The sequence below is a fragment of the Antedon mediterranea genome, chromosome 9, assembly GCF_964355755.1.
Source record: "Antedon mediterranea chromosome 9, ecAntMedi1.1, whole genome shotgun sequence".
Lineage (NCBI taxonomy): Eukaryota > Metazoa > Echinodermata > Crinoidea > Comatulida > Antedonidae > Antedon > Antedon mediterranea.
The window spans coordinates 16746322-16760538 of NC_092678.1; the positions used below are offsets into that span (position 1 = coordinate 16746322).

The 14217-nt window shown below is 35.1% G+C and overlaps 1 protein-coding gene across 1 annotated transcript; it reads left to right on the top strand.

Moving 5' to 3' along the window:
• The first annotated feature begins 1881 nt into the window (after positions 1-1881).
• On the top strand, positions 1882-3953 carry LOC140058252 (uncharacterized). Its single transcript, XM_072103817.1, has 3 exons — positions 1882-3218; positions 3407-3521; positions 3795-3953. The coding sequence occupies exons 1-3, from the start codon at positions 1882-1884 to the stop codon at positions 3951-3953; spliced, it is 1611 nt and encodes a 536-aa protein (XP_071959918.1).
• Positions 3954-14217: the final 10264 nt, after the last annotated feature.

Sequence of the window (14217 nt, forward strand, 5' to 3'; positions counted from 1 at the left end):
CCTCAGATAATTTTGTGCATGGTAAGACTTTCCAAGGTAAATTGCGAGAAACATAAAATAACAACTTGCAAAAATATCCTCATCTTCAACCTGATGATTTACGGTTAGATTATACTGATATAGAAATGATTCATAATCAAATTGATCTTAAAGATAGTGATTTAACTGAAGTTGAAAAACAACGTGTATTTAATATGTTATCTAGAAATAGACAATCCTTTAGTCTTATGGTGAATTAGGTACATGTCCTGGTTTCGAGGTAGACTTCGATCTAACAGATCACACACCGTTTTACATTAGACCTTACCCAGTCACAGAGCAGAACAAGAAGTTGATAGACACAGAGTTAACCAAATTAGTAGATTTAGGTATCCTTGCAAAAGGTCATAAGGCATATACTTCCCCAGTTTTGTTGGTTAACAAGAAAAATGGTGATGAAAAGAGAGTTGTTACAGATTTTAGATACCTGAACTCTCGAATAAAATGCCATAACCATCCTTTTCAACCATTTAGTCAAGTTATACAACACATTGGACATTGTAATCCCTCTATACTCAGTGTGATTGATATTAAAAGTGCTTTCCATAGTTTGAGTCTTAGTAAGAAATCACAGGAATATGTTGGTGTATCGTCTTATTCTGGAGGTCAGTCATACTATTATAAACGGTTACCTCAAGGTTTAAGCTGTAGTCCTGCTAGTTTTCAATAAAAAATTACAGAAGTCATTTCCGCAATCCCTAATTCTCACCAATTTTGTGTTGCTATTCACGACGACATTCTTGTCTTTAGTCGCAGTAAAGAAGACCATTTTAATCACCTAAACTCCATATTTGCTGCACTTACAAAACAGGGATTTAAAGCATCCCCACAGAAATGTAAATTGTTTAGAAAGGAGTGTATATACCTTGGACATGTCGTCCTTATTGATAAACATAATACAGTCAGTATTAGACCTATGGCAGACAAATGTACTGCTATTCGTGAAATGCCCAACCCAAAGACTGTAAAACAGGTTAAGAGATTTATTGGTGCAGTTGGATTCTTATCATTTTTTCTTCCCAAATTACAGGAGTTGTTACAACCTTTACATTGTCTTACTAAAAAGGGTGCAAAGTTTATATGGACATCTGAACATCAAGAAGCCGTTGATAAGATTAAATGTCTATTAGTGGAGCCACCAATTGTAATGGCCCCACAGCCGAATGGTAGATTTTCTTTATATTCAGATACGTCACGAATTGCTACGGGTTCTTATCTGACACAAGAAATTAATGGTAAAGGACGTCTGGTTGCTTATTATTCTAAACGATTGCCACCTGCAGCAGTCAACTACTCTGTTAGTGAATTAGAACTTTTTGGTCTTCTTATCAATATCACAGGTTTTAAAAATACCCTTTTTGATAGAGAATTTGATGCTTATGTAGATCAATCTTCTTTGATTTATATCGTGATATCTAATTCCGTCCCAGCAACATATAGATTAAGTAGGTTGCTTGAGAAATTGTCTGAATACAGTTTTACTTTGAATTATAAGAAGGGAGAAGACATTCCTTTGGCTGATTTTCTTTCTAGAGCTCCTAGAGAAGCTGACTCAGAGATTGATAGAATTATGCCCATTTCTTTATGTGCTCAAGATGCATATCCTATCCAAGGACGTCCATTTACACGTGCGTACGCTAAGGCACAAGGTATTCAGATTCCGCCTATACAACAACAACAACAACAAACACCTCAAATACCACCAACTTTAAAAAGTAAGCGATGTACAACAACAACAACGACAAAACGAACAGATTAATCAAAGACGTCAACAACTAAATGAACATATAAATGTTCCACAACAAACCGATCATAACACGAGACGTCGACATAATGAACATAATGTATATCAAGACGTCATTTGTTTTCAATTTCATTGAGACTCTGAAGAAAGGAAACTTCAATATCAAGAAATGGCAATCCAACGTTAGGAATATGTGTGATGAATCAGAAGACGCCACTGCTGCAACAGCTTTGGGAACAAAGTGGGACCTTGTGAACGACACTCTAAAGGTCAAAGAAGTAAAACTAATTCAAGGTCTAATCCCAACTAAACGTAGCATTCTGAAACAAACCGCTTCTTACTATGACGTATTCGGTATGCTTTCCGGTATCCTTGTCCGACCGAAAACACTGTTACAAAAACTGTGGCAACTAAACATTGATTGGGATACACCACTTAACCAGAGAAGTGAACTTTGTGCTATTCTCAGTGAAATCAATAAAGACCTTGAAAAAGCAAGTGACATAGAACTTCCAAGATGTCTTATTTCAGAGCCATTTAGAGGAAAAAGACCATTACCTAAAGTATCTCTGCATGGTGCAAGTGATGCTTCAGAAGATGCTATGGGTATCGGAGTTTGGCTAAGGTGGTCACATGAAGAATCAACTGAAGCTTATTTGTCGTTTGTGTGCGCCCGAGCCAGACTCACACCACTTAAACAATCAAGCATCCCCAGGAAAGAACTTCAAGCAATTCTGCTGCTTTTAAGGCTGATGCTCACTGTAAAGAATGCTTTGAGGTTTGACATAGTTTATTCAAAGATTTGGACAGACAGTATGACTGCCATCAGTTGGCTGAGAGGTCAATCTAAATTTTTCCGATCGTATGTTGCATACCGTGTAGGTGAGATCACTTCTGAATTTGACCCGATCAAAGATATTGCCTTTGTACCATCAGACCAGAACACTATAGATATTGTTTCAAGAGGAGAAAACATTGACGATATGAAGCAAGTCATCGATGGACCAGGGTTCCTACCATCGCCACCAATCTCTTGGCCTAAAACTCCGACAAATGTTCAAGTAGCTCCTGAAGATGGAGAACAAAAGAAATTCCATGTCCGTAATGCTAAGACACCCAAAATAAAGGCTATCCCTGAATTTGAAAGAACACTTGATCCCACCAAATTTTCTAGTTGGCCAAAACTTAAGATGGTCACAGCAAGAGTTGTGTCCTTAAAGCAGTTACCAAAGAACCAATGGTTAAAGAAGTTAACTTCACAAATTTCTGAGTGGCCTTCACCACATGCATTGAAGGAAGCTGAGTTGCTTTGGGTCCGACAGGGACAAGCTGAGATAAATTTCAATGATCACAACATCATGAAGCTAGTTCCAGTCTTCGATGAGAAAGAAGGAGTGTACCGTGTTGGTGGACGGATTAAGAATGCACCACTGTCGTATGACATAAGACACCCTTACCTACTACCGAAGGGAAGCATATCAGTTTACTGATTGTTCGGGATAGACACAGACACTCTTTACATGGGGGCCACCTGAGAACCGCATCAGAGGTCAGAAAAAAGTGTTGGATTATTGGGGATACCAACATCTCAAAAACAGTTGTACAACAATGTACTATTTGTAGGAGACACAAAGGGAAGCCAATAGAGCAGAAGATGGCTGACCTACCAGACTTCCGAGTGAAACCATGCTCACCGCCATTTAGTTCCACACTCGTAGACTATCTGGGCCCAGTTAACGTAAAACTGAACAAAAATACCACCACAAAAGAATATTGTGCAGTTTTTACGTGTGCCGTAACTAGAGCTGTACACTTAATCTGTGTCCAAGATCTTACTACCCAAGCGTTCCTACAAGAAATGGAATGATTTGTAAGCATCAGAGGAGCACCATCTTTGTTGGTGAGTGACAATGGTACATGTTTCAGAGGGGCTGACAATACAATAAGTGAGTTGAATTTGAGACTAGACCAGACGAAGATACGAGAACAATGCCAACGTTATAATGTGCAGTGGAAATTTGGACCACCAGGTGGACCTCATCACCAAGGAGCTGTTGAGCGCATGGTTCAAGAGGTGAAGAAAGGCAGGAGACATTTGGTGAAAGCTGACAGACTAACATTTGTTGAATGGGAGACGGTGTTCTGTCAGATATCTGGTCTTATCAAATAGTCGACCTCTGACGGCCAAGTCATCATCGCCTATGGATTATCCACCGTTGACTCCTAATCATTTCCTGATCGGAAGAGGTGATTTACAGTGTCCGGAAGTACCGTGTGAAGAATTCCATGGAAATTTGAGAAAACGGAGAAAAATTTGTAACTCTATGGTGAATGGTTTCTGGCACCGATGGATGGAGTGTATCCATAAGCTCTCACCAAGACTTAAATGGCAGAAATCAATGGAGAATGTAATGGAAGGTGACATAGTGCTTGTCATTGGTGAGAACAAGAAACGTGGTAGTGGAAAATGGTAGAAGTCAGTAAAGTTTATCCAGGGAAAGATGACCTTGTTAGGATTGTTGACATAAGATTTGCAGATGGTATCTAAGAAACCGGTTAATAAGTTGATCATGCTAATGAAGAGCACCGAACGTTCAGACATGTAGTGATATGTGGATCAGATGATGTTCCTTGACCACTGTGATTGATGATTTAAAGTGTAATTGACATTTATGAACTTTTCATTGTTACATATAAAGTTGTAGACTTTGACCATCCGTCACTTTTTAGGGAACTGGGATGTCATTACTTCATTTGTTTTCAATTTGTGAGTTGCGTGCCAGTGCGCGTACAATACGCAGGCTGAACGAAATCATATACAATTTGGTATCGTGTGAGAGATATTCATGCAGTGTAATCATCTTTATTTGTTATTTGAAACCCTTTGGATGAGTTTTAATTATTATTGTTTATTAATATGTTTAGCCAGGAGTCTGCAGGGGCAGTCTTTGAGTTGTGTACACCTTTAAATATTATATATTTTATTGTTGTTAAAGTTCATATATCTAGGCCTCGCTTGACGTTATCACTTCGTTTAAGTCGAGTCGGCGTACGAGTGTCTACGTCTTTCTATTACTATAGAGGGGGTAGTCGTACTATTCTTTATTATCATATGTTTCGAAGTATTTGTTGACTACAGAACTATCTACTTAGTGTATTTTGTTTGTTCTTATAGACAACCCAACACAGTTGTTGAATAATAAATCTAATAAAGACAACACATTGCAACAACGTGTTCACCTCATTATTTCTCACCGATTCCACAACAATGTACAAAGACAAACCGAACAGAACACACTACATCGCCAACAGATAGTGACAAACAATCAATACGTACAACAATCAAAACAAAATCGAAACACCAATTTCCCTCCTCAGAAAGAGCCACGCATAGTTGATAGGCCTATACATCTCCCTACTCCTAATCCTTCAGTAATTGAACAGTTAGTTCTTTCTTCTACTACACCTCCAATTATTGAACATCAGCATGATCACCCTAGCTTAGAGGATGTACAAGATTCACATCCATTGCTGGACAACGTTGAGATGATCATCTGTAGCCACATTCCAAATCAGGCACGATTAGATAAAATGATGAAACTGATTAAACGAAAGATCCTAAGAGACTTTAATCTTCCTTTTACTACACAACAATTTGCAATGGATCAACAGACTTCTTCATTATATAAACCTATATATGATTTATATCCAACAACATTCTACCCAGTGATAAAAAGACAGCTCGATCTATTACATTGCGTGCAGAACAGTATATCGTCTGTAATAATCTGATATTTCGTTTGTTTTTCCTACGTGATGATAGTTTTATATTACAGCTCGCAATTCCAGAATCGTACATCGATAAAATAATTTGTCTTTACCATGATTCTTTATTAGGATTTTTAGGTTATGCCCGCACATATTTAACGATGCGTAAACTTTTTTTTCTTTCCATCGATGTTCGAAAGGATTACTATCTACATTCGTTCGTGTTCTAGATGCCAACAGATAAAGAATAAGCCTAAAACTCTTAGGTTGTATAACGATAGGATTCCTGGACAATTTGTTCCCTTTGAAACGCTTAGTATGGATTTTAAATCTATGCCCACTTCTCCATCAGGGTATAAGCATATAATGGTAGTATGTTGTTCTATGACTAGATATTTGATATGTGTACCATTGCAAAGAATCGATGCCGAAACCATTTGTGAGGCACTCATTCAGAAAGTGTTTACTGTATTTGGTATTCCCACAACCCTAATTACCGATGCCGGTTCGTCATTAGTCGGAAAATTGATGACATGACTTTCTGAATCTTTAGGCATTGATCACAAAGTGATTAGCGTAGAAAATCATGGATCTCTACAGGTTAAACGTCATATTGGTTCACTTGCAAATCTCATAAAGGCCAATTTAGGTCAAATGGGAAATGATTGGGTTCGTTATGTTTCTGTAGCCCAATATGCATATAATTCCTTTAGCTCTCCTCAATTAGGTGGATATTCTCCATACTATTTACTATTCTTACGAGAACCAATGAATCTTTCAGGCGTGAAATGTCAACCAATGTCAGGTTTATGTAGTTCATACAGAGAATACATAGAACAACTCGAAGAACGCGTTAAGCATGTGTCGACTTCAATGGCTCAGTTGCAGAAGTATCAACAGCATGCTCTTGCTTAAGATTAAAATAAATCATGCAAACGATAACAATAATATTAATTTATCATTACAAAATACATTCGAACTCCTAGGCTAATAATTAAGAGTAAAATAAATCATTGAAACCAAATAATTTTAATTTATCATACAAATTTAAGGCCCATATTGAATACCATGCTATCGACCTAAATATATTTCACGCCATGATCTTTAGGGTTTGTTAAATACATGCAGTCAAAGACGTGACCTATTATTTAAGTGTTTAGTTTGCATTCATTGGAATATCCTGTTGTTCCATAGAGAAATAACTTATTTCTTCTTCATGGTCGACCATAGAGATATTATAGTGATGTTTAATATCTCTATGGCTCGACATATCGCTACAGTTGGAAAATAAATAGTATACAACATAATCACAATTATTATATCGTTAGGTCATTTATACAAATAAGATAGATAAGTGTGTATCGTCCCCATTCCTACCGATACAATAGATCCAACGTGATCTGTTTTTTTATGTTTTTGTAAAACAAAAATTAGGCACCGATTTGAAAGACACTGAAATATAAATCATAAATAATATCACATATACGGAATTATTTTACCTTAATTACTAAAGTGAAAGGTAAAAATATTATAGAAGTTAACAACATTAATGATTTAAAGGCCAGGTGCGGCCAAAACATTTCTAATGATCATACATTCCAATAATTATCAATCTATAGTTTGCACTATGTTTCATAAGGTTAGGGATTTTATTTGTGTTACGAGCTTGTTGAAAATAAGCCCTTTTTTATCAGGGTGTTTGGGGGGGGGGGGGAGATAGTTAAAATTACACAGTAAAATCTATATTCTTTTATTTTCAAATATACATGTGTATGAGGTATTTTTTAAAAAACTATGAAAATAAACGGTGTGTTATAAAAGGTTATCAGACTATGACTGAATATAGATAATATAACTTGAATTTTTGATCATTTTAAGGGAAATTCATCTGTTTTCGTCTTGATTCCTATTACAAATATTTGATTTATGTACAATTAACCAGATATTATATTTAAAATTCATGCATGTACATGAGCTTTAAAAACCATAAGACTTTAGAGTACTGGTAGAAAGCGGATGTGACTTTTTTTCTAACACGCAAGTTTGTCATTATTCCGATTCGAATCCAAATACGTCACCTATCTCTGGTGATTATTTTGTTACATAAAAGCCCCACAGCCACTGAAGGTATTAGGGGGTTTATGAGTATGGCTAGTTCGAGTTTATAAAATTCCAATTTCTCTCAGCCGTAGAACTCCGTAGTACTATTAGCTTCCGCGTGATACAGTTTTCAAATGCCTCCGCCCTCTTGAATAATACGAATTTACAAAACTGGACGGGAAGGTGTTCAGTGAATAATGTATGCATGAGCTTTAAAAAAGTGGGTGGAGCTTATCGTGAAATTCCGTCGTCTTAACTTTTTGAGGACGATAAACTTCTAATTAAACTTAAAAGTGGAATTTCTGAAACTCTAAATAACATTTGAACTTATTATTAGTAATATATGTTTCGCGGCGTTTAAAGGGAAGGTCAAACCTGACTTCTTTTTCCCCTCAGGCTATTACTTACAATAATATAATCTATTATAAACAATATTGACTATATTTAATAATCAGGTTTACAAGAAATTCGATGTTTATTACGACTACCTACACGAATTGAAAATCGCCATGTTGAGCGGGCTGTGACGTATGATACGTCCTTTGAAATCTACGCTTGGCTGATCACCGTATAAGTAAATACAGTTTTTTAAATAAATCGACCCATTTAAAATGTTATTGAACGTTTGTTAAAGGCGGTTTTTAAAATATTTTTTGATGGAAATAAACTAAACTAGCAATAAAATATGTAATACCAAAATAAAAAAAACATTTTTTCAACCGGAGACGCAGTAATTTGGGTGGAAATCGAGACATATTTCGTCGGAATGAACGAATTTCGCTGATAGCTTAACAACCAATTACGCATGCGTTATGACCTGTCTGCATGTTTTGTAACTCTCTAGATCTCTGGCATGGTTGTGTAACTACTGCTGTGAGCGTGTGTGTTGGGTACATGAGTCTTAATTTTGGTGTGTGTACTCATGCTGTCGATTGTCGTTTTTTATCAACTTTTCTCGCCAAAAAGAAAGTATGGAATCCCTTTGCGACAGTTATGGTTACGGGTGTGATCCTGAATATACAGAGAGCGAATTAGTTGCTCGTAACTTAAATAGAGACAGGTTAAACGAAATGAATAAACATTCGCGTGTAAACCAGTCGGTTGATAATTAAATGGTGTACATGCGGCCTGTGTTAAGAATGTCCGTTGATGTTGAATGTTTTTGCTGTAAAGAATTAGAGACAGGAAAACATGTAATTGAAGGTAACTGCGTATGACATAGCAAAGACTTCACATCAGTATGCTTGGACGAGTCGGTGCTGAAAACGGCGTACACTATGCTGATTCATGTTCGAGGTTACCGTGACAGACGAAACACTTTGGCGTTTGACAACAGGTACGTAAGGGAAACCGGTTTCGTTGCCGACGTATTTTTTCGCTAGATGTAAGATAACAATTAAAATAATAGTCTTATGTATACAGTACTGTCAAAAAGATTACTAAAGAGGTGTAGATTTTTTTTATTCGCGAACAACAATGAACAATAAAACAACCCGGAACCACGCGCTCTTCTCGCTCCTCGCTTGACTGCTCGCTGGGTCACCGATTTCAGCCAATCAATGTAAGGAATTAGATTAACCAATCATAGCATACCTATACAACCGCGAGGCTTAAATTCGAAAAAGGACGTATCTGACGTCATAAATAAGCTGTAAGAGCATAAGATGGCGATTTTCAATTCAGGAAAAGTCAGCATTAAAATCACGTTTTCTCAATAACTACAAATCGTACAAAATTGAATTATAATAATATAATTCAATTTCAGTATATTATACTGATAGTTTGTTCAATTAATGAAGGATTCATGGTTAAAAGATAAAATTAGGCTTGACCTTCCCTTTAATGCGAGGCCCTAGCTAGGAAGGCAAGGCCTATGCTGTACCACCAGCAGATCAAGCAAAGTGATTCAGATAGAGGTGAGAGAGAGAGAGGTGGGAGAGAGATAATGCTGTTTTAGGCAGGTTATACACCTAAAAAAATACACCCGGGCCATACAGTAGCTAGTAAGTAGCCAACTCATGATAGGCCCTAATAATTGGCTGTTAATAGCTTGTAGGCATGGTTGTCTTTCTCCCCGGCCGGTCGTCATCGTCGTAACTATACATAAAACGATTATTTCGACTGTATATGATTTTACGCTCTGTGAAACAGAATATTCGTCGTCCTTCCCTAACCAGTCCTGTTTAGTAAAGTCCTTATAATAACTGTCTAAAGGAGGCGCGGCGCAAAAAATAACGAGACGTATAACCTGTACAGTACTGTTTGTTTGTGGTTTTACACTGTCCTCTAGAGCAGATGGTAAGAATTACATGTAAGGATTTCCGTATAAATAAACGTTCGAAAAGCACACGGATTATTAAGAAAATAAAAATAATTGGACAATGGTTTCTTTACTTATACTTTTATTTTATTAAGCGCTGAAAATATCAAAATGTCAGTGTTCTGTAAATTGAGATAACAAAAACAATAGTATGTACAATTTATAATCATGGCGATTGTGGACAATTATGCTATTAAATTGTTGTTTTATAACACACCAATCTTGCTATTTCATTTGGTATCATGAGGCGTGATTATTACTTCCACAGAACGGTAACATTATAATCGATGGTTCTAGCGAGATGACTCGATGGGCTGGTGAATAATGCGGCATCAAATCATTACTAAGCAGTGTGTACCAAAATACAACTTCAGCATTTTTGAATGGCCTAGAATTCGGCATTCGTTTGACGATAGAAGCGACTAGATTATTTTAATACGTTTGAGAAAAGTAGGTGTGTTATAAAACAAATAAATAGTTTGTATTTTTTTGAATGACGAGAATACCCTTTTTTGCCAAAAGTTTACTCTATTTAAGTCGCCTCCACCTAATATAATCTTTCCATATTTAATGAAAATATTCACTTCATTCATTTCGTAAACATTCAATAAGTATCATAGTTGTAAATACAAGAATAAACAATGAGAGTAACTTCACTCTCTGTAGAGAGTAACTTCACTCTCTGTAGAGAGTAACTTCACTCCCTGTTAACATGATGTTTAAATTTTTTTTTTTAGATATTTTATTTAAATATTTTAATGTAAAATCTTCGATACATGTTCTTGCAACATACGGTTATTTTAACTATTGTTTATATATATTTTGTTTCCCTTTTTTTACAATTTTTTTTTAATGTTTTTTTTAATTTTTTTTTTAAATTCGGAAAACTAATTAGTTCAATGTCACCTACATTTAAAGAAATAATAATAACGTTTCATAATTATTATACTATCATTACACACTTAAAGGAAAAATAAAATAAATAAATAAAAATAAACATTTTGATTTATCATACCGACGAATGATCTTCCTGATTAAAGATATTATTTATATAAACATTTAGGTGATCATTTAGAATAAACACCAATTGTTATTGTATGAAATATTTACTATTATTCTTCTTTCTGTACACTTGTTGTGTAACAATTATCTCAAAAAGTTGAATGGCAATGATGACAAAAATTTCACAATGTCTTTCAAATACTTTAACTTAGTCCTAATAAGCTTTTCAGCGTGATCACTCATCCATGACGTCATTTATACGCCATTTTGTGAAATCACATTATCAATCATATCTCCATAATTCATTATCACATATTAATGAAATTCACTACACATAAACTTCAGGTCAGGGTAAAAATATTAGCAAATAAAAACGCACGCGCACGTAGGGTCATGCGCGTGAAATCGTGCGTTAAATAATGTAAAAAAATCAAAAGTACGTTTTTATCAATTTAGAGCATGAATTAGGCCATTTGCGTGTTTAAAAAAATTACTGCGCAAAAACACGTTTCTACGGTGGCCCACAACTGTCACGCACATTATAACACAGAATCACACAATTAAAGAAGGAATTACACAATTAAAGAAGGAATCACACAATTAAAGAAGAAATCGCACAATTATAGAAGAAATCGCATATAAACAAAAGAAAGCATGAAAATATAAAACGAAATGCACAAATAAAGAAGAAACGCGCAATTAAAGAAGAGCTAAGCACAATTAAAGAAGTCTGCAACAAATTCGAAAGCTCCTCGCACAATTAAAGAAGTCCGCAACAAATTCGAAAGCTCCTCGCACAATTAAAGAATTCCGCAACAAATTCGAAAAAAGGGCCGAATCAAAAAGAGCCGAACGTAATGTTAAATGGGCCGAATAAAAAAGAGCCGAATGCTGAAAGAGCCGAATGTAATGGTAAATGGGCCGAATAAAAAGAGCCGAATGCTGAAAGAGCCGAACGTAATGGTAAATGGACCAAATAGAAATGCGCCGAATGCTGAAAGAGCCGAACGTAATGGTAAAAAGGCCGAATAGAAATGCGCCGAATGGTAAAAGAGCCGAACGTAATGGTAAAAGAGCCGAATAGAATTAGAGTTTGCTGCCGGAGGCAGCGATGGCGTTCCATACGGACTACGGTACTTTAATTGTGCGAGGTACTTTCGAATTTGTTGCGGACTTCTTTAATTGTGTGAGGAGCTTTCGAATTTGTTGCGCGAACTTCTTTAATTGTGCGAGGTACTTTCGAATTTGTTGCGGACTTCTTTAATTGTGCGAGGAGCTTTTGATTGTGTTGCGAACTTCTTTAATTGTGGGAGGAGCTTTCGAATTTGTTGCGGACTTCTTTAATTGTGCGAGGAGCTTTCGAATTTGCTGCGGACTTCTTTAATTGTGCTTAGCTCTTCTTTAATTGCGCGTTTCTTCTTTATTTGTGCATTTCGTTTTATATTTTCATGCTTTCTTTTGTTTATATGCGATTCCTTCTTTAATTGTGTGATTTCTTCTTTAATTGTGTGATTTCTTCTTTAATTGTGTGATTTCTTCTTTAATTGTGTGAATATTATTATTATTATTATTATTTATTGCCAAAAACCAGTTACAAACAAACAAAACACAGAAACTAAGGGAGTAGGCAGGAACCTAAAAGTGAACCTAATCACTATAACAAGAGTTCAGGTTCCGTACTCCCAAAGTAACAACAATGATATAAAATAAACTATATAAAAATATTTAAAAAACAAATAGACGAATCAACAGTGTCAATATAAAATAAACGGAAAAAATACATAAAACAGAATTTGATTTATATAGTGTGCGTGACAGTTGTGGGCCACCGTACGTTTCTATGTACGCACGCGCAAAAACGTGTTTTTGCGCGTGCGTAAATAGAAAGCGTAACAAATAACAATTTTTTGTACAAATTGCATTCTACTCATCTTCCTTAGTACATTCACCAAATTTGAGTTTATTTCGACTTAAAATAGTGCTATACGAGCACGTTAAAAATGAAAAAATGCGCACATTAATTGTACAAAAGTGCTAGAAAAAAAAAATAAGGCCTTAAGACCCACATTTTCTAAAAACTTATTATGGAAGCCAATGAGTTTTAGATATAAATGTTGGCCTATATACACATTATACGTACAAAATGGTATGACGTCATCATTTGGCCACATGAATTTTTAAAATAGGGGTTTTTTCCCCTTTTATCATAGACCACCATATTCAACAGAGCGCAACTCGCTTATCTGTGATCGATTTTCTTTTAATTTTTAATATATTCTACTTCAACCAATTATGTTACTCATGAGTTGCCAATATTTTCATTTTGATGACGTCATCACCTCTTAAAATTTGAATAACGGTGGTTACGTAATTTCACCTACAACGTATATTTGAATATCTTACACCTCTTCTGAATTAAAGTTGACCTTCATGTTTATAACTTATTATGAGAGCTGGTGAAATGTAGATATGAATTGAAGTTAAAAAGTAGTTTTTTCATCTCTTTCGTCAAAGTTTTACAAATTTTAAAGAGCGCGCACCGCGCTTCTACGTGCCAAATTTTCTTCCAATTGTTGTATTTTATTGCTCAATTCATTATCTTTCGATATTGTTATCCACAAGTTTATTTTTATGTCATCCGTGCCAAAAAATTAGAACATGATGTGTGTCTGTAATTTCAACAATGCTACACTGTATATAGATATACAGTATATACTGTACATAATGTATATGGCATGTAATAGGCAAAATTCATCACTATAAGCGTATAATAGGATGGCATACATCAACATTTTCCGATTGTATGTTAACATACGTGCATGTTTAAAAATATTAATGTCAATAAAATTATAAAAATGATCACCTATATTCAATATGTCACCTAAATAACTTCGTTAAAAATATGCCTGATAGGTAAAGTAACGCTAAATACCGACCAACATTGTTTTTAATCGGATCTTCCTACAATAGGCTTACGATATTGATTTTTCATAATTATAATATAAACAAATATCTTAAAAAATCTTTATTGTAACCAGATTATTATTGTTAAACCTAATTAATATTTGATTGTAGGCATATTTCATAGGAGACCATTCTCAAGTAATTTCAATTTACATCTAAACTTATACTGTTATTGTAATAATATAATAATGAGAATATATTTCCTTTACTTAAATGTTGTTTTTTTTATGACAAAAAATGATTAAAACGATTATAATTTCTTTATAATACATCTCGTCAA

Bases quoted from the DNA above. Each gene is read 5' to 3' on its own strand.
- LOC140058252 (XM_072103817.1), top strand. From the start codon at position 1,882: ATGTATATCAAGACGTCATTTGTTTTCAATTTCATTGAGACTCTGAAG. The intron at 3,219-3,406 runs GTATGACATAAG...TACTATTTGTAG, and splicing joins ATTAAGAATGCACCACTGTC to GAGACACAAAGGGAAGCCAA. The intron at 3,522-3,794 runs GTAAAACTGAAC...TATAATGTGCAG, and splicing joins ACTATCTGGGCCCAGTTAAC to TGGAAATTTGGACCACCAGG.